Genomic DNA, 26,165 nt, shown 5'->3' with positions numbered 1-26,165 from the left:
TTAGAACTATATTGTCATATACAATATTCTAGTGCAGGTATATAACAATTAGTTCAAACTTTGACCTGTAGAGGGCAGTAATACACTTAGCAGTGTCTACACTGCCGGAATTCTAGTAGAGAAGAAGAGAGCTAGTTCAAGATGAGCAATTGTTGTTAAACTTATATAATTTTTTTTTTTTTTTAGAAAATGAGCAATGGTTTCTCTAGATAAGACCCTTATTCCTCATCTGGGATCGTGTAGAACATTTTGAAGCTGCAATGAAACTGTAATTTTTTTTTGGGCTCCATTGAAGTCCACTATAAGGAGAAAAATCCTGGACTGTTTTCATCAAAAACCTGACTGTTTTCTTTTCAACTGAAGAAAGACAGCCATGAACTTCTTGGATGACATGGGGGTGAGTAAATTATCAGGAAATTCTAATTTGAAAGTGAACTAATCCTTTAATTGTAGGCTGCATATATACCAAGCTTTCTTCAAGGACACTTTTATTCCAGCAGGTGGAGTCAGAGAGTAGTGGATGGCCGGCCAAGTGCCAAGACTTGTCTATATTAGCATCCATGAGCATATTTTACTAGATTAAATTTGATCATTCAGTGGAACTAAAAACCTATGATTTATTTGTAGCATACTCTAAGTTAGCTATTTGTATTATGATTTGTGTTATAGAATAAAAGTGGATAAGATGTAAAAACAGATGATATTCTACTATGTGTAAGATATCAGGTTTTTACACAACATGGGGTAAGTTGTCACAGAAGTCTAGAATCTGAACAACAATAGTGTTCACTTACCCAACAGTTATTACAAAGATATGATGATATTGACATTTATCAAACCACTGCTAGAGAACAGTGCCAAAGGACATTTGACTCAAAACCTGCTTTGTTTGTTTTCTACAAACTCAATGACTAGCACCAGTTTTGGCTACAGCAAATACATGTGAAAACCACAACATCATTAAGTCAAGTGTCTTTCTCTTTCCTGAGCTCACACTTATTCAAACACAAGCGCACACATTTCACCACTGGTCTGTGAAATTGTCTGTACATTCCTGCAGTCATGTGTTCAGACTGAGCTGAGTCACAAGCTGAGAGAAAAAGAAATGACAGAAAGTAAAGAGACTGAGGAAGAGCACAAGGGGGAGGGCTTAAAATCAGTTTTGCATTCACATAAAGAGGAAGAAACACTCACAGAGAGTGAAAGAGAAAGAGAGTGGTTACGAGACTACAGGAGAAGCCTGATTATAGAATTAGGTAAAAGAACAAATTGATATGAAGAGCTAAATAAATGAGACTTCAAACAGTGGGAGGAGCCCAACAAGAAAAAAAGAACGAAGGTTGTGGCAACAGCAGGCATGACTGAGAAGAAACAGAGGCAGACACAATGAAGAGATGGACTTGCCGTCACATGCACACTCTGTTCTTCATCAGTAAAACGTGTCAAACGAGCAGGGGTGAGTGAGAATGAGATGGAGGGCTAATTTTATTCTATTTACACACATGCTGTATGATATGTAAGTGTCTTTCCATTTTCTTCAGCTTGTAGGCAGTGGAGTCAGCTGTGAACCTGTGTTTACAGGTTTGTTGAAATTTCTGTAAAACCATCTTGATTTGTGTTCCCTGGGTCACAATGGTAAAACATTAACAGCTCCCTGAAGCAATATCTCTATAATGTATGCAAAGGTTAATGCACATTGATGCATATTGTGTACATACATAACACTTCTTGCAATCACTTACAATCACTTAAGAGAACATGCAGAATTTTGTGAAACTGGTTAAGAAATCAGAATTTCTTTAACGTTGAGAAATCCTAACATCTTTCTTACTTTCTTGTATACGAAACTCTAAAAAGAGAAGTTCACAGCAAGATTGGTGTTTCCTGTTCTTAAACAGGCAGTGCACTGTGCTGAAAGCATCGACTGAAACAAGCTGCCCTGACTAAAGGTTTGTCATCATGCTCTTTGCTTGCCTTTTTTGAAGTTTGAACACTCCTTTTGAGTCTCCTTTCTGGGTGCAAGATATTATTATTTGAATTTGTTATTTGAATGAGTTATACAATGACATAGCTATAAATGCATTTATAGAACAGTAAACATAAAAACAAAGTTTTGTCACGAAACTCTAGATGGCCCAGGTTAATTAACTCAACCTGCTTATAATCACATCATTACCTATAGACCTTATGTGCCGCCATCTTTATAATATTGTCTTTGAACTTCCATTTTTAAGGTAGCTCTGTATATTTCTATGGCATTGTTGTCAAAGAATAATTAGCTGGTGAAGTGGATTTACTTGTTGTAGAGTTAATGAAAGTTATCATAAGCATTGTAATGTTTAAAGCAGATGTCTTAACAAATGTCAGTAGATTTTAAAACAAGCAGTTCATTCATAAACATGTAAAATCGCTATGGAAGTACAAACCGGAAGACAAAAGACAATGAGCGCAGCTCTGAAAGGGGCGGGGCTACATAAAGTCTATAGGGCACAGCTGATTGGTTCCTGCTGTATCGGTAGCCAATGAGCTTGTGTGCTTAAAGGATTAGTTCACTTTTAAAAAAACTTTTCCTGATAATTTACTCACCCCCGTGTCATCCAAGATGTCCATGTCTTTCTTTATTCAGTCAAAAAGAAATTAAAGTTTTTGATGAAAACATTCCAGGATTTTTTCCCTTATAGTAGACTTGAATGGGCACCAAACAGTTGAAGGTCAAAATTAGTTTCACTGCAGCTTCAAATTATTCAACACGATCCCAGATGAGAAATAAGGGTCTTATCTAGAGAAACCATCGCTCATTTTCTAAAAAAAATTGAAAATTATATAAGTTTTTACCTTAAATGCTCATCTTGAACTAGCTCTCTTCTTCTTCTCCTCTATTTGCATTCCAGCAGTGTAGACACTGCTAAGTGTATTACTGCCCTCCACAGGCCAATGTTTGAACTAATTTTTATATGCAATATGCTAGTGCAAGTATATAACAATTAGTTCAAACATTGAAGTCTACTATAAGGAAAAAAATCCTGGAATGTTTTCATCAAAAACCTTAATGTCTTTTCGACTGAAGAAAGAAAGACATGGACATCTTGGATGACATGGGGGTGAGTAAATTATCAGGAGAAGTTTATTTAAAAGTGAACTAATCCTTTAAAATACTTGGGTAGCATTTGCCTTAGCAGTGCAATGCAGTTTCAGAAACCCACCACCTTCCCCAGCTCCACCTGTATAGATTCATGTACGCTATATTGTACAGCAGCATGTCTTACTTGCTCACAGCAGCAGTAGCAAGTTCTGAACTTGCTCTGCAGCAGCAGAAGCATAGCAGATCTATTCCGCCAAGACCAAACATATCAACATTGTCATACCCATTACCATGCTTCTCAGAGAGTTTTCATGACAGAAATGTAGCTTTTCTTATGTTACATTACACATTACATTATACACTATATTGCCAAAAGTTTTGGGACGCCTGCCTTTACGTGCACATGAACTTTAATGACATACCATTCTTAATCTGTAGGGTTTAATATGGAGTGGTTCCACCCTTTGCAGCTAAAACAGCTTTAACTCTTCTGGGAAGGCTTTCCACAAGTTTAAGAGTGTGTTTATGGGAATGTTTGACTCTTCATCTAGAAGTGCATTTGTGAGGTCAGGCAGTGATGTTGGCGAGAAGGCCTGGCTCGCAGTCTCCGCTCTAATTCATCCCGAAGGTGTTCTATCAGGTTGAGGTCAGGACTCTGTGCAGGCCAGTCAAGTTCCTCCACACCAAACTCACTCATCCATGTCTTTATGGGCCTTGCTTTGTGCACTGGTGCGCAGTCATGTTGGTACAGGAAGGGGCCACCCCCAAACTGTTCCCACAAATTTGGGAGCATGAAATTGTCCAAAATGTCTTGGTATACTTACCATTTGGAGGGGTGTCCCAATACTTTTGGCAATATAGTCTATCTTGACCTTCCTAGACATCATTTTATGGTGCCTGTTGAGGCAAGCATCACTATTATTACTGGATAATACTAAAAGTTACTTATATATGGTTTAGTGGCCACAAAATTAGTCACAACAGTGAAAATGACAGACTTCTCTCTGGTGACATATTCAGGTCTTCACATTAATCTGCCTGTGCAATTCTGCGCAAGAGATTTTTCCTAAAGCAACAAATAGTTGGTCAAATCTTTCTTTCACTCTTAAACATAAAGGTTCTTTATTGACATTAATGGTTCCATGAAGAACCTTTAACATCCATGAAACCTTTCCAGTTCTTTATCGGTTCTTTATAGCGGAAAAAAATTCTAATTTCTTTTAAGAACTGTTCACTCTTCACATCGCTGTGTGAAAACCCCTTTTAGAACCTTTCTTTTGCAGCTTGCAGTGAGAAAGTGTTAATATTTTGGTGCATGTGTTTTCCAGCAGGTTCTGACAGTGGCCGTCACCATGGAGGAGAGGGAGCGGCAGTTTAATGGAGAGGAAAGAAGTGATGTTGAATCCCCCACAGGACAGTCAGCCGTGGCAGGAGAACAAAGCAGAGCATCCACATGGAGGAATGGTATACATATTGCCCTGTTTCTCTCTCTGCCTGTCCTCTTTCAGTATTAATAAAAAAAACAGCTAACTGATATCATCAAACACTAGTGTGACTGCAGTGTGATTTTTACTGCCTGGTTTATTGCCCCGAAGGACACAATGGTACTGAAATGCTTTTAATGCTTGTAATCATAACATGTCATACTGTAGATTCTTCTGTAAAACCACAGGAATTAGAAATATGTTTCCATCCTCTAAATACATTACTTCTTCATTACTTAATTACTTCTCCCATTACTTCTCCCTGACAACAAGAGACACTGTAGCATTAAAGACTGGATTTTAGATTTAAACTGTTTAATTGACCTCACTGCATGTCTTTCTGTCAGGTGAGTGTGTGGCATCTGTGTCCACTTCCTCTTGGTTCACTCCCACATTTGACTTTTCACACTGCAGGAATCTTTTGGAAACCAATGGCTTTCAGGCTAGTAAATTTCCAGCATGCTAAACAATCATTTATACAATCATTTCTACAAGAATCAACTCATTTCCATGTTGTATTTTGATGTTGAATCTATTCCAGATTCCAGCTGATGATTTTGAGGGTCCACTGCATTTAGCGCTGGACCATCCGTCCGTCAAAAGATACCTGCTTTTCAACTCAAATGTTTTTAATTTCATCCTGGCACCCGTAAGAAACCTCCTTCAATCACTGTAGTTCACACACATTCCAACACTGAGCAAAGCCAACTTTGGATGAAACTCACAGAACCTGTTAAAAGTACAGGCCTGGTTCATATTTTACTCCAAAATCAAAAGAAAAACAGACTTAAGTCTTTTTAGAACTTTCTATGAGATTTTAATTATTTATTGTAAAAGATCTAACATTTGATGCTTAAAACAAAGATATGTTAAATAAACTACATTTAGTAGAGTAATTAAAGTAATTGTAAAGTCATATCATTGTAGTATTTTTTGATGTGCCTTTAATTAAAGCTGATTTAAATAAACAATATTTTAAGGTCCACTTACACCAAGAACAGTAACTATTAGCATCACCAACACATCTTACTGTTCGTGCGGCATTTTTGTCATATATCACTTTAAATACTTCAAAATAAATACTTTTAAGTCATTTGGATTCTGATTGGCTATCAATGATATATCATTCATCAGCCAAAAAAGGAAGAATTATTAAAGTGATTCCAATGATATTGTTCATGTTCTGCACAGTTATTATATATATATATATATATATATATATATATATATATATATATATATATATATATATATATTCATTTTGGGATGAAATGTACTTGGACATTCGTCATTAGAATTTTTTTCCCCCTATCAGCAGTATAATATGGATTCAAAAATCATGTTCTTCACCAGCTTTGTCCTTTATCTTCTGATCACTTTTCAGTGATTTCCGTAATAACACATCCAATCAGCACATAGATGAGATTAAATAACTAGGCAGGAATTTGGAGGATCAGGTGACTTAAAGGAAATACAGGACTGTTTTTCTTGTTATGTGTCTGTTGCAGTTTTTGTATCTGGTGCTGTGGTGTGCTTTGTACTCGACCATTCACATGTACCTTGAAGACAGTACAGCAGAATTCTGGGTACTCTGTCTGTGTGTCAGTCTGGTGTCCATAATCCTCACTGCCACCATCATGCTCATCTTCCACTACAGCAACAAAGAGGTGGGCTGTCACATGACATCAGAGGTCATCAGGGTCTAATTCAGTTTTTTTTTTTTTTTAAATACACCTGTATTCTCATTTAATGCAGATTAACATGTCTTTGTCTGTTTCAGATCAACATGAACACAGACGTGCGGTTGGTGGGGGTTAATGAGCACATGGTCAAGCATAGGCTGCTGTTGGGAGTGGCCAACTGGGTTCATAAATGCAGAGGAAAACTGCAAGTAATTGCTCCTGTTCTTATTATAATGAGTGGTTACCTTATACTGTACCTAGGCACATGCTTTCAGCAAGTCTTGTCAGAATTGTCTTTAAGCCTTGAATTTTCAAGTTGGGTGACATTTCAATAGAAGTTTTATGGTTGAAGTTATTGATCATCGGTGTTGATTGTGCAGTGTACTTTGTACACATGTTGTGTGATAAAGCATACTAGAAAATATTACCAATTAACCCTATGTGGCTTCTTGCTCACAAAACTACATTTCCCATCATCCTCTGTGGCTCCATAAGAAATTTAAAGTTGCGAAGTTGCGATTTCTTCTTGCCTTTTGTGACATACTGTATAGTATACCCTTGTGAAACGGCTTCTCAAAAAAAGACGATAATAATAATGATTAATGATGTGCATGACTAGAATTTATTAATAAATATTGTAATATTCCATAAAAAAATAAGAATTGTCAGTTTTGATTTCATGGTGACTTTAAGGGGTAAGTTCAACCAAAAAGATTCTGTCATCACAACCTCATGTTGTTCCAAACCTGTATGTCTTTCTTTCTTTTGCAGAATGTCTTATTATTGTTTTTGTTGTTTTTATTTTTGTTTTGTTTTTTTGTCCATACAATGAAAGTCAATGGTGACCAAAACACTCCAAAGAAGAAGGAAAGTCATACAGGTTTGGAACGACATGAGGGTGTGTAAATGATGACAAAATTTTCATTTTTGGGTGAACTAACCCTTTAAAGGAGTGGTTGAGTATGATTTCACTTTTTTAATTTTAGTTAGTGTGTAATGTTGCTGTAACAATGTTATGATGCTCAAAGTTCAATGCAAAGGGAGATATTTTCCTTTACAGAAATCGCTTTTTAAGGACTACAACAAACAGCTGGTAGGGACTAGCTTCTTCCCAGTTTAGGGACATCACTAACCCTAAAATTTACATAAACCCTGCCCCCGAGAACATGCAACAAAGGGGGTGAGGCCATGTTGGGCTGCTTTAGAGAAGAGGAAGAGTTGTTGTAGTAGAGTTTTTTTATGGAATATTGCAATATTAAAATAAAATATTAAGCATCAACTCTACAACTACCAGCATCCTTTGCTCTTGATTTTCTTGCACTAATTTTTGTTTGAATGTGAAAAAGAAAGAAAAATGAAATTGACTTCAAATGAACACTTCCATTATGTTTTGAACAAAATTGCATGAATGCATATTACATTGTTATTACAATTTTTGAATTCGTAAGCAAGATTTCTCTGGCAGAAACTGGTGAAAGTGGACATTTATGGTTAACTGTTTATTAGTATGAGAGTAAAAGAGACCGCAAGCTGTACTGTTTAATCAGATAACTAAATAACTTCCTGGGTTGCATACTTATCTTGTTTATTTTTTTTGTGATGGAACTGATAATGTTTAAAGTCATGAACAAACTTGTTTAACTGCTGTTTTGCTTGATCTTTCTTTCTGTTTCCAGCTCTTCTGTGTATACTGGGACATGACCCCGTGTCTGAATTGTCTGGTGGAAACGCTGGATGACATGAGTTTTGTCAGGAATCAAGTACAGGTTGGCTTGCTTTTGTTCATTGATTTGTTCTTATGTAGATGCTTGGCTCTACAGAAAGTAATCAATAAATGATTTGTACTCCAATTCTAATGGTACATAAAACAATTGAAGTAAAGATTAAATTCAAATGCTGCAGGATAAATATTCACACTGTCATACTTCAACAGTTTATGGTTGTTTAGTCTAACTCTGATAGAAACAAGGGAGTTATGAGAGAACAGGGTTATTACATTTTTTGTTACTTGAAACAAAATAAATGTAGCTAATCAAAATAAAATATAAAAATTGTTAACTTATTTTATTTGAGCTAGTTGTCAGTTTAACTTATACTGTACTAAAATAACTAAAACTGACATTTTTTTTTAAATATACAATAACTAATAAAAATGAAACAAACACACAACCAAACTACTAAAACTTTAAAACTAATTCAAAATATTAATTAAAACTATAATGGTATTCTAATGATACTAAAACAACTCTTTGCGAGAATGAAATACTGTCACAAAGTTCCCGTTTTACCCTGCAGAGCAAACTCAAGAAAAGAATGTCCCACCTAGTTCTAGTGACCCAGGTCACGACCCTGGATCCAGAGGGTGGATTACCGGATGAAGAGGTTCCAGAAGAAGAGCGCCCCCTGCTGGTGGAGGGACGAGAGAGAAGTTCATCAAGCAGTCAACGGGAAGACTCTAAACTCACAAAAAACTTCAGCTTGATGCCTGACGCCACTCTCTCAAATCAGGTGAAAATAAGTATAATTAATATTAATAATATACTGTATGAATCAGTCAATGTCACTACATTCTTATCAGTGGCAGTCTGAGAGGAAAATTAGGCAGAAAATGCAAATTGATCAAACCTGCCCGACTCACATTTTTACAATAGAAGATTACAGAGAATAAGATATAAATAAGGCAAACAATAATCTTTCTAATCACCAACCCAGCATTTGTCAGTATAGGAAAATGAATGGTACAAATCACACAGGTCATCTGCGGTTTGAGAGACTCCCCCTTACATACATAAAAATAAAATAAAATACATACTGTATTTTATTATTATTGGATATTTATAAGGAAATATTTCATCATTTGCATAACCATTTTGGTCAATTTATGCATCATCGGATAAATAAAAGACTCCTCTCTCATTCCTGCAGTCAAACTCACAGGATATGATGGAAAAAATACATCCTGATTCATTCTATGCAACTTTATTATTCTCATAAGTAAAAATGTTTAGTTTCCTTAGTATAAATTAGAATAGTATTGAATTTAGAATAAGCTTCCCTTGCCTCCTCTGATGGATCACCATTGAGTATTTCATTGAATCTACAACAATCAAAGTAATAAAAATGTGTAACTGTTTTCTTCAGGCTATTGCTCACCAGCTCCTGATGACCTACAGTGCACTTTATGTTAGACTGCTAGTATCAAACAAGCTTCCTGCTCCTTCCCAGCGGCCCTCAGGCGCAGGGAAAAATCACTCTACTTCATCTCTGTGTCTGTGTGAGTATGTGGAGTTAAAGGTCCTGCAGTAGATGGAACAAGACAATCAAATCTCACATTAAAAAGTATTAGTCATCCATTTCTGTGGGATGATTATTTTGCTGTCAATTATGATATAGTCACAGACTGTTCTTGCTGCTCTTGAAACTGTTATGATCTGATCTGTGAATTGAAATATATATATTTTTGATTCCTGACTTATTGTGGTTCTCTATGTGATTCTGATTCACACCATATGCTCACCAGGTGTGAAAGGATGAAGTGACAATTTATCCTCTTCCATGTTAAGTATTTGTATTAACCAGCCAAACTGATAAGACATCAGTCGCACTGTTACAAAATCTTGTACCATATATGTGTATTTATGTGAATTTTTTATTACTGACTTGTGGTTCTTTATGAGATTCTGATTAATACAGTCACAACCACATGCAAAGGAACAAGAGATAAAACAGGGGTGCACATAACTGTTTTGATCTGGTTCTCACACTTTACGCGACACACTTATCCTAAAAACTGTCCTCATCAATTTCCTCCTGACTGCTCTCCTCATCTTCTTTTCTCTCGAACGTGATAGATGATGATAATGATTTCTTTTTTTTTTTTTATGTATTTTACTAACATTAATGACAGACAACAGCAAAGGCTGCTGTCACTTTAAGAAGGAAAGCGCGGACCGAATAACTGACCCACATCCGGTTTCTTTCTCAACTGTTCATTTGTTATGACATAATAACCGAGAGAATACTTGCCAAGACAGGTATTTTGACCTAATTTTGTGTGTATGTGTCCGTTTAAGCACAAGTAAACGCGAAAGAGGAATTAATTCGGTGTTTGAGCGCTGTCTCAATCTCTCTCTCTCTCTGCGTGCCCGCGTTTCGGGGGTGTGAAGCTGTGCGCACAGATAACAGCTCGCGAGTCCTGATTTTCGCCTCTTTTCCCGCTTTTAAAATCGTTTGAATGTGTTAATTGGTGAGACAAAACACGTCTGAATGATAAACTTTCACTCTATGATGATTAAATTTAGAAGTTAATCCGCAAAACACATGCATGCCGAACCTTAGGACGGAACATAGATTAACTGCGAACCGTTGCACACCAAATAATTAAAGAACACACTTATCATCATGATTGCTATCTTACCATAGATGGAGAAAAATCCTACTCCAGTAAGTAAACGTGTCCCTGTGAACCAGTCCTTAAAAATGTTGGTAGTGGTACTCAAAGGGCTTCCCTTCATGTTTTGTGGTGCGCTGCGTGCGCATCGTTTATTTTTTTTACCGCGCATGCGCACCTGCGTACCACTTATGTGCACTCCCTGAGATAAAGGCTGCGTCCGAAAACTGGAAAATACTGCCTTCGGAGAGCACATTTCAAGGTAGTAAGGCATCAAGGCACATCCGAATCCAATGTTAGCTTCGCTTCCTGTTTCCCAAGATACCTTCATCTGATCGATTTTTTGAAGGCAGCATAGATGTATCCTTCGCTGCCTTTGATATCACACAATCCTGTGCTTTCCATTCTGTGACAGTTTAGCTAGAAAAATAAAGATGGCGTCCGAAAGTTGCATTTGCTGGCCAGTTTTGGAGTAAATGTACATTTTTGATCAACATTTTCCACTTTTGATGTCATATCTAGCGAGAAATGACTACTGTAGTAATTAAATATGTTTAGTTTTCACCAAAGCTCGCGCAATATTGCTGTAGATCATTAAACTCTTATGCTGCCTCAGAAGTCTGTCCGAAAATCTGTTTCATGAGGTGCCTTCATGCACAAACGCTGCCTTACAAGTCATTGCTTGATAAGGCAGCGAGGCAGCAAGTCCGCTAACGTTACCTAGGTTTTCGGACGCAGCCAAAAGCTTTCTCCCTCACGTTCATCAACATGGATTTTTTTCAAACTTCCAAATGATACAGGATATTCAAACAGGAAAAATTTAGGGTGGTCAAGGGACCCTCAACCCATCCTAGGTGTATATGTCTTTCTTCTAATGCCAGACCGCCTTTTGCATTCAACTTACAAAAAAGTGCAAATGATGTTGCATCAGTTATGCTTTTTTGTAATTCGAATATGGAAGGCGTAAGATGTAGTTTGAACTGTAAGAGTTTTACATTTTCTTTGTAAAGGCGGTCTGCAAAAGCTACACATTTTACTTTATAACTTGTTAAATATGGATATTTTTCTAACACAAACGCATCGCTTTGCTTCAGAAGGCCTTTATTAACCCCCCGGGACCGTGTGGAGTACGTTTTGCTTTGGATGGATGCAGTTTATTGAGCTTCATACTTGTTGGTCCCATTCACTGCCATTATAAAGCTTGGATGCATCAGAATATTTAATAATATTTAATAACTCCGATTGTGTTCATCAGAAAGAAGAAAGTCATATACACCTAGGATGGCTTGAGGGTGAGTAAATCTTAGGGTAATTTTCATTTTAAAGTGAACTAATTCTTTAACTACATTAGTTAACATGAACTAACAATGAAAAATACTTCTAAAGCATTTATTCATCTCAGTTAATGTTAATTTCAACATTCACTAATACAATATTAAAGTCAAAACATTTAACAGACCTGAGGTAACATGAATGAACAGAGAGTAATTGTTCATTGCTCATTGTTAACGCACTAACTAATGTTAACTAATGGAAACTTATTATAAAGTGTTACTATTGTATCAAATGGTTGGTGAAAAGTGTCTCTATAAGTATTTTGAGGGGCAGGGCTAGAAATAAGAGGAACTGACGATGTCAGTCACACAGGAAAGTTATTATATTGTGATGAAAAATTACAAAGACAATTCTGTCATGACACTTAGCATGCAGTTTGGATTTGTGTTATGGTTCTGTTCTGGGCAAGAACTCCCTGACCATTCATGCAGCCTAGCATAGATAAGAGCAGGGAGAGCAGCGATAACACCCCCTAGGGTAAACAGAACAGAACCAACATAAATGTATTGCAGATATAATGTTCAATAATTGAATGTACAACATTATTTGAGAAAAAAAAGAGTCTGATTCAAAGAGGAATTATCAGAAGGCCAAGTCCTGACTGGACAAGAGTAGGAGCTGGGGATGGAGGAGGAAAATTAGCTCCTAAGCAACGCAATAAAGCTGCTGATAATACTGAATGGGCCTATATATAGGGATGCTGGATCAGCTGAGAGTCAGCTGATGCAAGCTTGACTGACGTGACCTGCCAGAACTAATGCTACGCTTGATAAATAGTTTTCTTTGAAATAATGCACACTGATGAACATGTATTAAAATAAAATAGGGTTAGTTTTGATTTCATGTTTTTTTTTTATCTGAGATTTGCCATAATCTGTTTTATTTTAATATGTTGAACATGAAATATGGCTATGATTTTGCAGCTATTTTTTTTCTTTCAGTGTGGACAGAGAAATGACTTGTCACTGGAAACTTGTCGTGCCTAGTTAGGGCACTGAGTAAAGGGTCTTACATAAGTCTCTGGTGAGGGGAGGACAGTGCAGTGAGAGCAGAGAGGACAGCCACTGTGGAAGAGATAGGAAATGACAGTAATGGTGTCAACATGAATCAACCAGCGAGTCAGTGAATCTACTGCGCTGCTCAAAGCTTGGCACAAGTAGTACACGGGTATGCGATCCTAACCAACAGAGCACAGAGCAGCTCATAAAAACACAGCACCGTGAGGGACGTGTATATCAGATGTAGTTGGCCAACAGAGGTTGTTAATCAGCCTTGATGGAGCTGTGGAGGTGATTTGTGGGTGAGTACACGAACGCAGTATGGGTGACACAAACACATGCCGTGAGGGTCAGAGCAGAAGAGGCAAAACTGTGTTGGGGAAGATGGCAGGCCTGCAGTGTTAAATGATTACTGAAACGATGGGTCTCTTTGGGAGGCTAAACGACCATCTGTGATCCTACCGACACAGTCTGGCCTGCTTCCTTCTTCTAACTTGATTCATCTCTCTTCTCTCCCACCTCTTTCCATTTTGGATGAATCTCACGAAACCTGTCAAGAATGAATCCAGGTCATATTTCACCCCAAAATCAAAAGAAATTACATAAAAATGAAGCTTATTTTAGGCAGCGTTATTTAGTATTATTTATATGCTATTTATATTATACTAACACTTTTCTATTTAGTTAGTTGCCAATGTAACATTTCTAATTGTCGTTTAAGTTTTAATATTTAATATCTAATTGTCGTTTAAAAATCTAATATTTCATATTATTTCAGCTTTAAGTTAACTGTTTCAGTTAACAATAACACTGTTTTTAGAACCATTAATAATAATAATAATAATAATACAATGTTTTGGACAAAACGAATTAGACAAATGAATTAGTGTCTGTATCCATTTGAATATCTAATGAGAATCATCTTGGAGAATAATGGTAAAAACTCAAAATTTAATTTAATTTTAAATTTTCAAAAGAAAAACATCATTTTGGTCATAATACACACACACACACACACACACACACACACACACACACACACACAGAAAAACTCTAAAAGATTAACTTAATTATTTCCTCAACAAAAATGTTTTTAATTAATAGTTATTTAAAAAAATATATATTGTTAAAAACATATCAGTAGCCTAATAAAAGCTATTTTGTTTTGTTTTTTACATGGAGTGGGTCACCTCATGGTGGTCGCCATTTTGAGATCACATGACCAACTGAATACTACTCCCTTTCTTCTGCTATTGGACGCTTTCACTAATGGAATAAATGAATCCTGGCTGACTGTGAAAAGTACATTTGGCATCGAAACATTTGATTTTACATTATTCATCCACACCACCAGGTGTCAGTATAAGACCAGGACGACTGCCATATTGGGCAGTGCTGCATACAAATACTGAATGAGGTGAAATATGAGTTGGATTTGTTTTCATTTAGCACTTTTCTGATCCCTCTCTTGTCCTTTAATTCCTATTATATTATTCTATAATATTTTCTTTTATATTTTATCTTGTGCACAGTCATGCTGATGCCTTCTGATAGCAATCTTCACTCCCTCACTGTGATGGCCGAGCATCATATTGAATTTGATCCACAGAATGACGGATGCCCCCACAGATTGAGAAGAGCTGCAGCCCCTGGGCCATTATTGTACACCACATAATGGATACAATATGTAAATGAGAGGATTTTATGAGGCACTGGCACCCTCCTATCAGTTTATCAGTTATTTGATGTGGAGTTATACTGCAGCTCCAGTGACACAAGGGAAAAAGATTCAGAGATAGAGAGGAAAAACAGGGCAACTATAAATAGCACCTCTGAGACAAAGAGAAAGGCCAAACATGAGATAGAGAGGGAGAGAAAACGCTACACAATCGATTCTTGCACAACCAGGTATTCCTCTTTAATTCAAATCACTGGATTCATACACTGCAAATCAATGATTGGACTCATTAAAGGGTAAATCTCACAAAATAAATGAATAAAAATAAAATAAAAAACATGTCTGGGTCACAATTCACACCCATAATCAAAGAAGAAAAAAAGCAATGATTTTTTTGCATAAAGAAAATGAAGCGTGTTTTTGCAACATTATTTTCAATGACAATAAAGCAAATTTTTGCCAAAATTCTGAGTAATTCCCATTATTTTCATTAGCTTTGCATCTCGGTGATGGGGGAAATGTTTAATTGGTGTCAAAGTAATGCAAAAAATTATAATAAATAAGCTTCATTTTATTTATGAAAATTATAATTTCATATTTTATTCTATTGACTTGAGGAGAAATATGACCAGGACATGTTTTTGACAGGTTTCGTGAGATTCACAGAAGAATAAACCTCTAGAAGCACACAAATACAAGGGAGCTTGCGGCTATTTTGAATAAACTGTCTGCCGCATTTACAAGCTTAGAGAAACCGTGTGCAGTAACTATAGGCAATCAGATTTCAGTGGCCATGTTTATAACAATAAAGCATTAGCTTTACATCACAACTGTGTGAAAAAGCATATTGCTGGTCTAATTATAAACAGGAGCTAGTTTCACATCAACTGTACAGTGTTTGCACAACTTTAAAACACCAAAATAAAATGTATCGGACAAGCTTGTCTTATTAACAGACAGGATTTCTATTGAAACTATGCTGTCTTTGATAGAAAATGAGGGCCATATTCTTAGACATAGCCCATATAAACATGACCATGTGCAATCACACCTCTAACAGGTATAAACGATACATCAGAAGTCATTCAACAAACAGTTCAGCAAAACACTTGCAATGTGCTGCAAGGCATTTGTTCAAAAATAGATCAGAAAGATATTAGAAATCGATTAAAGAGATAAAGAGAGCAGGAAAAGAACGATATGACGCAGTTCAAATTACACAAGCCAAAAAAAAAAAAACAGAAAGAGAAAGAAATAATTCAAATTGAGTGACATGGTAGAAGAGGACAGAAAGTGCTCAAATGGATGCAAAAGATGATTTTCTCCCGTCTTTCTTAATTTATCATGGGACACATTCATTTATCAAAATTGGCTGTTCTCTTTCTTGTATTTTACTGATACAATAAGCACATATCTCGCCAAGACTGTCAAGCCTGCAAATGTAGAAACTGTAAAGCTTTATACACAAATTAAAAGATCATCCACTGAATCAATCCGAAAAAAATGAAAATTCTGTCATGATTTTTGCTTTCATGCTTTTCAAAACCTTTATAATACAATAGGAGAAATTTAGCAGATACAGACTGCAGTTTTCCATAAAGTTACAGCATATGGGGGCTGCGCTTTTCCATACCACAGAGTGGTGCAGAGATGACGTATTTTTGTAGACCACCAACCCGGACGTTAGCATCATCCTGGTTCCCTCAACACAAACCCTATAGGATTTTTCCATTGGCTTTTGGAATATTGCAGAAAGTAAGGTCTGTGACTAACAAAAGCTTATGATTCTTACACATTTTGTTCATCATGATGATCTTCACAAATGAACACAACTTTTATGAATTTTGAAGTGTAAATACAATCCGCAGAAGTCAAAAGCCTATAAACAAACTTCACCACGGTCGCATGGCTTCAACGTCACCATCGCCAAGCTTCCGACAACTCTTTCAGTCTTTGTTTAAAAATATTTACCCGTAAAGTTCAAGTTCTAATAGTTTGCAAGAGCGAGTATACAATGAGGCTATGAAAGTGGACTAGTGAGTAGATGGGTTTACCTGTTCGGCTGATGATGTTTAATGTCCCTGACAACCTTTGTAGTCCCATTTAGCCACTTGTTGGCAACCACCTTTTACAAGACAAGTAAACACTTAAAAAAAAAAAAATTATATTGTAAAATAAAATCTGAAAAAATCTTAAGCTTGTGTTCACCACAGACCTTATTTCAAGCATTTAACAGAAAACCCATTCAAAAACCCATTGACTTCAGGACGATGGAACCGGAAGTGCTAAAAAATATTTCTAGGTTTTGGCCTATCATCCCTGCACCACTCTTAGCAAATGGTGACTGGGGCTATCAAGCTCCAAAAAATAAATAAAAATAAACAAATATTAAATAAAATAATAAAATCCATTATTCCCAAATTTTAGTTCTATGGGTTATTTAAGTTATTTGTCAGTTCTGGTGCTTGACAGCCCCATTCTCTTTCATTATGGAAAGAGCAGAATCAGCATTTAGCTAGATTTTCTTTTTATCCTCAATGGAAGAAAGTCATACAGGTTTTTGGAACAACATGAGTGTTGTTGCTAAATAATGACGGGATTTTCATTTTTGGGTTTTTTCTTGTTTGAAAATGAAGAGTTTGACAGATCATACAGTCAGTGAATGGCACGAATGGATGCATTTTGAAAGCAGTAAGAGATAAATTCACATATTAGAGTCTTACAAATCTAAAACATTGCATCCATGTTTCAGTATAATATATGTAGGAACACTCTAGGATTGTGTGATACTTTTTGTTCAACCAAACCATTGTGCTAAATGTGTTTATCTAACAAACTACAGCTAACTGACAGCAGCATGTGAGGAGTTTCAATGAGGTCAGAATTGAAGCAAGTTACACTTTCATCTACATAGAAGTGAGACAAACTAGCTACTTGCTTACTGAGCATAAAAGTGCATATTACCACATGCTTCATCAAAATATGCCAGCTGAGCAATCATCTGTGATGACTGACTGTTATCTAGGAAAGATAACTAAATATTTCAGCACAACAGTTAGACCTATGATTACATATTTCAATAAATACATAATTATCAGTTTAATACACAAATTAATAATTTAGTGTTTAAACAATAAATAATACACTAGATCACAACACAAAAATGTCATGTCTTCCCTTAATGAAGAGCCAATTTACAAAAGTCAGTAATGAAGCAATAATTTCACCCTATAATACATTCGTTCAACATCTCTGAACTATTTGAGACCGGTTTGCAACAAGACACTTGGGAACACTTGGGCCCGAGACGTACTCTACGCAAGTACATGAACGCAGATGCTTTTAGCTATTTTCACAGAATTTGTCAGCAATTCAAAATGATACATATTGCCACAAAAGGAGTTATACATTAGCATAAATTCTTATTCTGGGGTCAATTTAACAGAAAATCCTGCTGAGTCAACTTTTTAAAGTCAGTTAAACTGTCATTTTTATAGCTGGCTACCACAATAATACCACATGCCGTTTAATATCATGACTATTCAAGGGTAAAAAAAATATTGTCAAAATTTCAGTATGTCAATTCTGTGCCACTAGCTGCAATAAAAACTCACACCATTGGTTAAGCCAATGTTGCTATTAAGGCTTCATAAATGAACAGATTGCATTTCCATTTTGTGCCACTAGTAGTGCAAAAATCTAACATTGCAGCTTTAAATAGTAATGCAAATTTCAACAACCAAAAAAATTGGGCCTAAACAGTAATAAATAGAATTTTTGGTTACGGCCAAAAAAGTTTTGGAGGACTAGTCTAGTGTGGACATACTTCACCATGACCAAAAATGACGCTAGAGTAGCAAAATGTAAAAATTAGTAGCAATTACCTAAGTTTAATTGCTCTTGGTTCTTGGTGTTTTGGTGTTCGTCACTAATATGTACAAGAGAACTGCATGCTGCCATGTGTTAGCCAAGCACTAGCATCTGTGTTTGTGTACTGCGTAGAGTATATTTCTGGCCTTGGGTTTAAGAAAAGAAACCACTGAGTGAACAATACTGATATAGACTCTTCTGAACTACACCATAGAAGTTCCTTTGGGTAAATGATGGAATCTGAAATTCCAGTTCTATTATACTGGAACTTATTTCCAATAATCAGTTAGTCTTTTTGAATGTGAATTTCAATACTTAGTGTATTTAAAACACAATTTATCCACATTTTCAGTAACTAAATCTGTCAATTCAACCTACAAAGTAATATATTATTTTTCTTTTTAAACAGACAAATGGCACAAAATAATAGACGAAATGTTTTGAATGTCAAAAAACACAATAATACCAAAATCATGTTCTTGTAATACTTGTGTGTTTCTTTTAAAAAGTAATATTTTTGGCAAATTTTAGGAGAAAACAATAACACATCTGACCTGACTCAAGTCTTTAGTACACTATATTTTAAAACTACTGATCTTACACAGGGTTTTGTTCAGGAGAGGCAGGAATTGTTCAGGTAGGTTAATGTGAGTGTGAGCACACTTACAACATGGTAGGCGTTTGTGTTCCCCATAGTTCCCGCTGTTCTATCTTGTAACTAATACAAGGGCAAATGGCTGTAATATCGTATTTTTGACTGCAGATTAGGATGTGGTGGCTTGAGAAGTCAGAACTGTGCTGTGTGAAAGAAAAAGCAGAATACCGACTGGAATGGTGGCCAGGGGACTGTAGGGCAGGTTGAGGAGGTTCGTCCCTGAGCTGTGGTCTCTAAGGCTCCCAGTCGTCATCATGGTGTTGAGAGGCGATGATGACCACAACGGTGAGTATGGTGCACAACACGATGGAGGCGATTCCCACTGCCAGACTGATGAAGGAGAAGTTACGTGCCTCGCGTGAAGCAATCTCTGCTGTAACCATGTCGCCCCGAGCAACAGCAGTACGCACCTAAACAAATATGAAAAAAAATCTTATTTAGTAGATATTTAGATAAAGTAGATACAAGAGAATTGTTCGTACCAAGTCTGAAATTAAATTGTTTGATGTTAAAAAAAACATATTGATGCATCCAATGGTCAATATTAATATTCATGCCTTTTTATTAATATTTATGTTAATCGTTTATGGCTTATGATTTATCAGTTTCACTTTTGATTTCCCATATTTATGTACTCATATTTTACTCACATATATATTAATTCTTATCATATTTTCAAGTATTTACTTGTTATTGTACCCTTATGGTTATTCTTATTTTATCTTTAAGAGTATGTATGCTTGTTATGTTCAATTGTTCTTCAAAGTGTTCCAGTGTGACAGGTCACGCTGACACGTTTATGGTTAGACATTGGACGCCTGCCAAGTACTGCAGAAGTGATGTTTTTCAGAATTAGTGTCTGCTGACATTTAATAGTGCAAGATTTGCAAAATTCCCTAAGGGTTAAAACAACTATTTTTGACACTGGACTAGTGGACGACATAATGGGTGAAATTAACCTTTTTCATTTTAACAAAACATCAGTTTGAGTGGGTTGGGAATCTCCCTGTATGCTTATGGTATAGTATGGACTGAGTTGTTGATAATAGAGCTTTTCTCTCCTTTGCTCTCCTGGGCTTCTGCCTCTTCTCTCTTATCTGAAAATGTCTTAATGTTTTAATTATTTTTGATTTTCATCTATTAGACACAATACTCTGGATTTTATAATACTCTAAATGTATTATTAACTATTGACTAATCCTTTATGATACCTTTTGGTTTTATTAAGTGTTTTCATTATCGATTAAAGTTTGCGTGTGAGGCTAAATTTAATTGTAATGAATAAATAATATTTTCATCAACTTTATCTACTGCCTGGATCTCATTTTCTCTAGAATTTGGACCCCATATTGAATGAAATTCTGTGTAAATTGTTTGTAAATATGGATAATAATAAAATATCATATTGGAATGCATCCATTAACCTAATGCTTTCATGAACATCTGGGGTGCGTTTATCCACAAAGTTAACCACAAAGTTAACTACAAGGGAACCCATGATGAATCAAACATAAGATAAAGCAAAATGTTGGGGATCAAAAATAGTAAAGTAGTCCTCAGATGCCATGTTTGTTACAGCAGCATTTCGGAGAAATTGTGTTGTGAAAAGGCTGCTGACTGAGTGAACCATACATATACAAGAGTAAAGTGTATGCCAATTACATACTGCATGTTAACCTGATTCTAAACAAGGAACGGCTTTCTGTTTTTTCACGTAAATGAACTATAATAATTTTGACATTAATTCCAATCTTGAATAGATTAATTATCAGAAGTTATTACTCCACTACCTGCATGTGACTTCATTAAATGTGCCCTAGAATTAAATATTGAATTTATATTGGCATAGTTGAATAACAAGAGTTCAGTACATGGAAATGACATACACTGAGTTTCAAACTCCATTGTTTCCTCCTTCTTATATAAATCTCCGAAGAACAGGCGAATCTCAACATAACACTGACTGTTACGTAACAGTCGAGGTGTACGCCCCCAATATTTGCATATGCCAGCCCATGATCAAGCCATTAGACAAGGGCAGAATGTCTGGATGTGCACAGCTGAATCATCAGACTAGGTAAGCAAGCAAGGACAATAGCGAAAAATGGCAGATGGAGCGATAATAACTGACATGATTCATGATAACATGATATTTTTAGTGATATTTGTAAATTGTCTTTCTAAATGTTTCGTTAGCATGTTGCTAATGTACTGTTAGATGTGGTTAAAGTTACCATTGTTTCTTACTGTATTCACAGAGACAAGAGAGCCATCGCTATTTTCATTTTTAAACACTTGCAGTCTGTATAATTTATAAACAAAACTTTATTCTTTATAAATCTCTCCAACAGTGTGTAATGTTAGCTTTAGCCACGCAGCATAGCCTCAAACTCATTCAGAATCAAATGTAATACATCCAAATAAATACTATACTTACATGATCCGATGTATGCAAGCAGCATGCATGACAAACATCTTGTAAAGATCCATTTTGAGGGTTATATTAGCAGTGTAAACTGTGTTTATGCTGTTCAAGGCAAGCGTGAGCTCCGGGGGAGGGGGAGCACGAGAATTAAAGGGGCCGCAACCTATATATCGGTGCATAGTTAATGATGCCCCAAAATAGGCAGTTAAAAAAAATGAATTTAAAAAAATCTATGGGGTATTTTGAGCTGAAACTTCACAGACACATTCAGGGGACACCTTAGATTTATATTACATCTTTTAAAAAGAAGTTCTAGGGCACCTTTAAAGTTGCCATGAAATCAAATGTTTTTTTTTTTGTCTTTTAGTATGAATATGTTAGCCTTATTCTTATCTATAAGCTAGTGTGCTCCAAAACAATGACAAAATTTGCACATAGAAGATATTAGCATTCAAAACTTAGTCACTCACTTCTGCCAATGATTTTGATGATATCACGCTACACTTTAGCTTCTCATTAGATTTTTTTGTAGAAACAAATGCTCTCTAGAATCTAAAGCGTCCCGCCCTCTACATTATAAATAGACATTTCTATTGAGGCAAATGTAGTCTGGTTTCACGTTAGTGTGGCGCAAACCGCCACAGAGCGCACACAGTCTGATATGTGCGAGTCTGCGCAGACCACAAAACATATCGGATCCATTTGAATTCTGCACAGAATACTATATTTTAAAGTGATATAGAGGACATTAGGAGGAGAAACGGTTAGAGATTATAAAGGGAAACTGAGGCTTTAACTAGCTCAACGGCTATGGCCGAGCTGTGATATAAACAAAACACCATAAGCTATTGTAAAAAAGGGGAGGAGCAGTTCGATATGTCCCACCCTGTCTTCCTGTTTCAGGGAAAATTACGTCAAAACATTGAATAATGCTGCGTGTTCCAAAGCACTTCAGTGGGCCTTTAATGACAGCCCTATTTCATTGGTTTTGTTAGTCCACATTAGACATTTTACTAACTACATGTCAACTTGGAACTACATGTTAACTAACTCTAAATAATACGCAACTACATGTCAACTAACATTGTGTCTACACTGACAGTTGTCCCGTTGTGCTGCAACAGCTTCAGGATGTCTACACTGGACGCGACAAAGCGACTGTTGCAAATCCATTTGTTCTTTGTGTCAGAAGAAGCGGGAGCGATTGAAGTACGTTGGAAATAGAACGAGGCATCAGTTTTTTTGTCGGGAATGTGTTGTGTTGCATCTTGCTGCATCCAGTGTAAACAGCATCACTGATTATAATGGGTTCTATTGTCTTTTGTCGTGTCACATCATGTCTCTCGAGTACGGTGTAGACACAATGTATTTCTCATTAGAGTATTAGTAGATTGTTAGGTTAGGGTTAGTAGCATAAGTTGACATGTACTTGCAAATTTACTTATAGTCGAATGTCTGTTGGGGGACCATCAAAATAAAGTTTTAACAGATGAGCAGACAGTCTACTAAAACTCTAATGACTGGTAGTTGACATGTAGTAGCACAGTTACTTATAGCTAGTAGAATGTCTAACTAAGCTGTAATAAAGTGTTACCTATTGGACCAACATGGTTCAAATGAAGAAGGTGCTGAAACTAGCTAGTTAATTTCTCCAACAATGCATCTTATTATGGTTGTTAGCAGTGAGTTATGCCATTGTATGGGAAACACACCCCTGTTAGTTGTATCGTACTTGTGTGAACAGCCAACACTTCAAAACTGAAATGATATCCACATTCATATCTCATGATAGATTCATCATATCTCAGCCGTACTGTCATCAGAGCTCTGTCTGGGCTCATTTACCTGCACGGCTTTGATGATGGCAATTATCCCTGTGGGCCAGAAGCAGCAGACAGTGGTGAGGACAGCGATGGGCAGGTAGTCGTGGGGAGGACGACGAGACTCCATCAGAGCGATGCCATTTGGCATATGCATGGCCATCTGGCCGGGAGCAACACCTGGATGAGGTGCACCATTAGGCATGTAAGGCTGTGCCTGAGTAAAGGAAACAGACAGGAAAGGTCAGTTCAGCTTACAGAAACCGGTGTGCAATTGAGGTGCATAATTTCTATATTTTTTGATTCAGAAAAATGTCTGATCTCACAGACACTTTGTAGGTCATGCAGGGTTTAAATTTAACCAGCCACTATGTAATTATGACATTTTGATTAAACTTTATGATTATGATGTCAAAAATCTTTTTTTTTTAAAAAAAAGTAAGATTTACATCAATGAATCAATTACAATGCAGCATTTAGATTACAATTTTCATTTCATTCCAACTCTAAATACATTATAAGATGAATCCTCACTCACCCCTGTGCCTATGGGATAGACAGGCACGTAGGCCGTGCAGGGCTGCAGTTGTAGGGGGTATCCTGGATGTATATAGCCCACTGGAGGATGAGGGACGGTGCCTACTGGTCCGTGCGTCTGCACCGGGTATCCGTTTGGAGCTCCCTGGGGCCCGAGGGTGCCACAGTGGAACTGGGTTTCCTGCATGTACCCCTCTGATCCAGGAGGAGGAGGGGGAGGGGGGTAGTTTGGCTGTGGGCCACAGCCAGGTGGAGGGGGATGTGGGGGCATGTTGGGGTCCTGGTTGGGGAGGTAGGGAGGCGGAGCCATCTGCATCATCGGCTGAGACATGGCCTGCCTCCCCGCTGCCTCCTCCAATCCTGAGCCATGACAAATTGACAGTCATACAACACGAATAAAGACTGTCAGACAATAATTTATAAGAGTAAGATTGTATTCTACATGTGAAAAGGTACAAGACTGCACTTAAAGGCATTAATGAGGGGAAAAACTACAATCCCATGAAGCCTTGCGAATTACATATTCAAATTAAAACTGATGAAATATAAATTTACTAATTAAATATTGTTGACTATATCTATAGAAACAATATATTTAAGTTTATGGCAAAATATGCATATAAATACAAATATTTAAGTATTTTTTACAGCATAGCGAGCAAGTTTGGTGAAATGTGTTCACCGGGACTCTCTGATTGGTGAAGGTTCTTATGCAGAATCATGGTTAATGTAATTTTTAACCAGGAATTCTGATTCTTTAAAAAAAAATATGTTGATTTAATGCAAACTGTTTAGTTAAAAAAAAAAAAAAAAAAAAGCATATACCATCGATTAACAACCTCTGAGCTCACAGCAGGTTTATACGTTATCACTCAATTTCCCATTGAGAAAATGAAAAAGATTTTTACTTTCCGCTGTCAACTGATGCATGCTATTATTATTTAAATTTAGAAATTCCAATAAACTATTCCTTAACCCGGATTCAACCTGGAACAGTAAAGATTTAATGAGATTTACACCAGCTTGTGTCACCCAGGAGAGTTTAGCTCAGTGTGTGTGTTTCTATGTGTAAGCGACTAAATCATTATGCAATCCTTCACAATGTCAGCAGCATATATAGTTCAGGATGGTATAAGGGGATTTAAGGCACAACAATTCATATTTAATTAGTTGGAAGAGAAAAAATATGCACAAGGATACATATTTAATGCATCGTTTTCTGAGCATATTTAAATAAGGTTGTCTGTGTCTTCCTTAATGTCCAACATCCTGCAGATTAAACTATAAAATAATATGTTTTGTGAATATACTTTCATTCTTTGTCTAAATGGGCTGACAAAGAGGCGAGAGGGATGTGCAGCTTTTCTCAGATATTAATTAAAATCCCTGAAATAAGATTTTTTTTTTTTTTTTTTTTTTATCATAAGAAAGCTTATTGATAATCCAAAAGGCTGTTATACCAAACCACATATGCGTAATTTTACAAAATCACGTTACAGTTTCAAGTGAATGTATTATAAGGGCCCTCCATCGCACAGCGATGTGAATCACGGACCCAAGGGACCTGCTGACTGAAATAGGGCCCTACAGCCTCATACAACACCCTTCAAAGCACACTTACAGCTATGTGCCTATATTCTCTCATCTCTCAGCCTATATGTTCAACACGGCATTATACAGCACCGAAAAAGGCACATAACGGCTGTGTTTCAAATATCAAGCTGCCTCTACACAGACAGCATTTATGGGGATCATCCACTAGTCAGGATTGATTCGACATTTGATGCTCAAAAACGCTCAGCACATCATTATAATGGACAAAACTGCAGCACGCGACAACAGACATTACGCGCTTTTGACGCCTATGTAGGCAGCTCACTAGGATTTGACACAGTCTGAATATACGACTACATAGATAAAACTGGGATGAACAATAAAAAAGAAAAGAAAAATTATTAACAACATAATATTCATGAATGGCCGTCTCGCACTCATTTTTTATTAAATACCTTTGATTTAAATCAGTCGTCCAGCTGCATAAATTTATTTAATTAGCCTAGCTGCGATGTGGCCAAATAAATAAATAGACATTTTTACCGTGTTTTTCCGACGACATTGTGTCTACTTCTCCGTTTCGACGATGTTTAGTGTGTCCCTCCAGTAATTAAAACCCAAATCCAACCAGTACGTCTGTCTTTGTCAGATCACA

The 26,165-nt window shown here is 36.5% G+C and overlaps 2 protein-coding genes across 11 annotated transcripts; one reads left to right on the top strand and one right to left on the bottom strand.

Moving 5' to 3' along the window:
- Window positions 1–1,163: 1,163 nt before the first annotated feature.
- On the top strand, window positions 1,164–9,719 carry tmem268 (transmembrane protein 268). 10 transcript variants are annotated; one of them, XM_067411242.1, is made up of 11 exons: window positions 1,164–1,456; window positions 1,549–1,581; window positions 1,899–1,949; window positions 4,414–4,546; window positions 4,914–5,008; window positions 5,108–5,215; window positions 6,075–6,233; window positions 6,347–6,457; window positions 7,925–8,014; window positions 8,544–8,756; window positions 9,390–9,719. In XM_067411242.1, exons 4-11 carry the CDS (start codon window positions 4,435–4,437, stop codon window positions 9,552–9,554), a joined length of 1,053 nt encoding a protein of 350 aa, XP_067267343.1. In that variant the 5' UTR covers window positions 1,164–1,456; window positions 1,549–1,581; window positions 1,899–1,949; window positions 4,414–4,434; the 3' UTR covers window positions 9,555–9,719. The 10 variants fall into 10 exon arrangements, with proteins under 10 accessions (XP_067267343.1, XP_067267339.1, XP_067267340.1 ...); XM_067411238.1 differs by having other exon boundaries at window positions 4,411–4,546; XM_067411239.1 differs by having other exon boundaries at window positions 1,858–1,949; window positions 4,411–4,546.
- A 9,224-nt stretch (window positions 9,720–18,943) lies between these two features.
- Window positions 18,944–26,072, bottom strand: prrt1 (proline-rich transmembrane protein 1). Its single transcript, XM_067411245.1, has 4 exons — window positions 26,054–26,072; window positions 23,958–24,316; window positions 23,445–23,636; window positions 18,944–19,584 (listed from the first exon to the last, which is right to left on the bottom strand). Exons 1-4 carry the CDS (start codon window positions 26,070–26,072, stop codon window positions 19,408–19,410), a joined length of 747 nt encoding a protein of 248 aa, XP_067267346.1. The 3' UTR covers window positions 18,944–19,407.
- Between the last annotated feature and the right edge of the window lie 93 nt (window positions 26,073–26,165).

The sequence above is a fragment of the Chanodichthys erythropterus genome, chromosome 15 (genome assembly GCF_024489055.1).
Source record: "Chanodichthys erythropterus isolate Z2021 chromosome 15, ASM2448905v1, whole genome shotgun sequence".
In the NCBI taxonomy this organism is placed as follows: domain Eukaryota; kingdom Metazoa; phylum Chordata; class Actinopteri; order Cypriniformes; family Xenocyprididae; genus Chanodichthys; species Chanodichthys erythropterus.
This window is presented reverse-complemented; position numbering and strand designations above follow the sequence as displayed.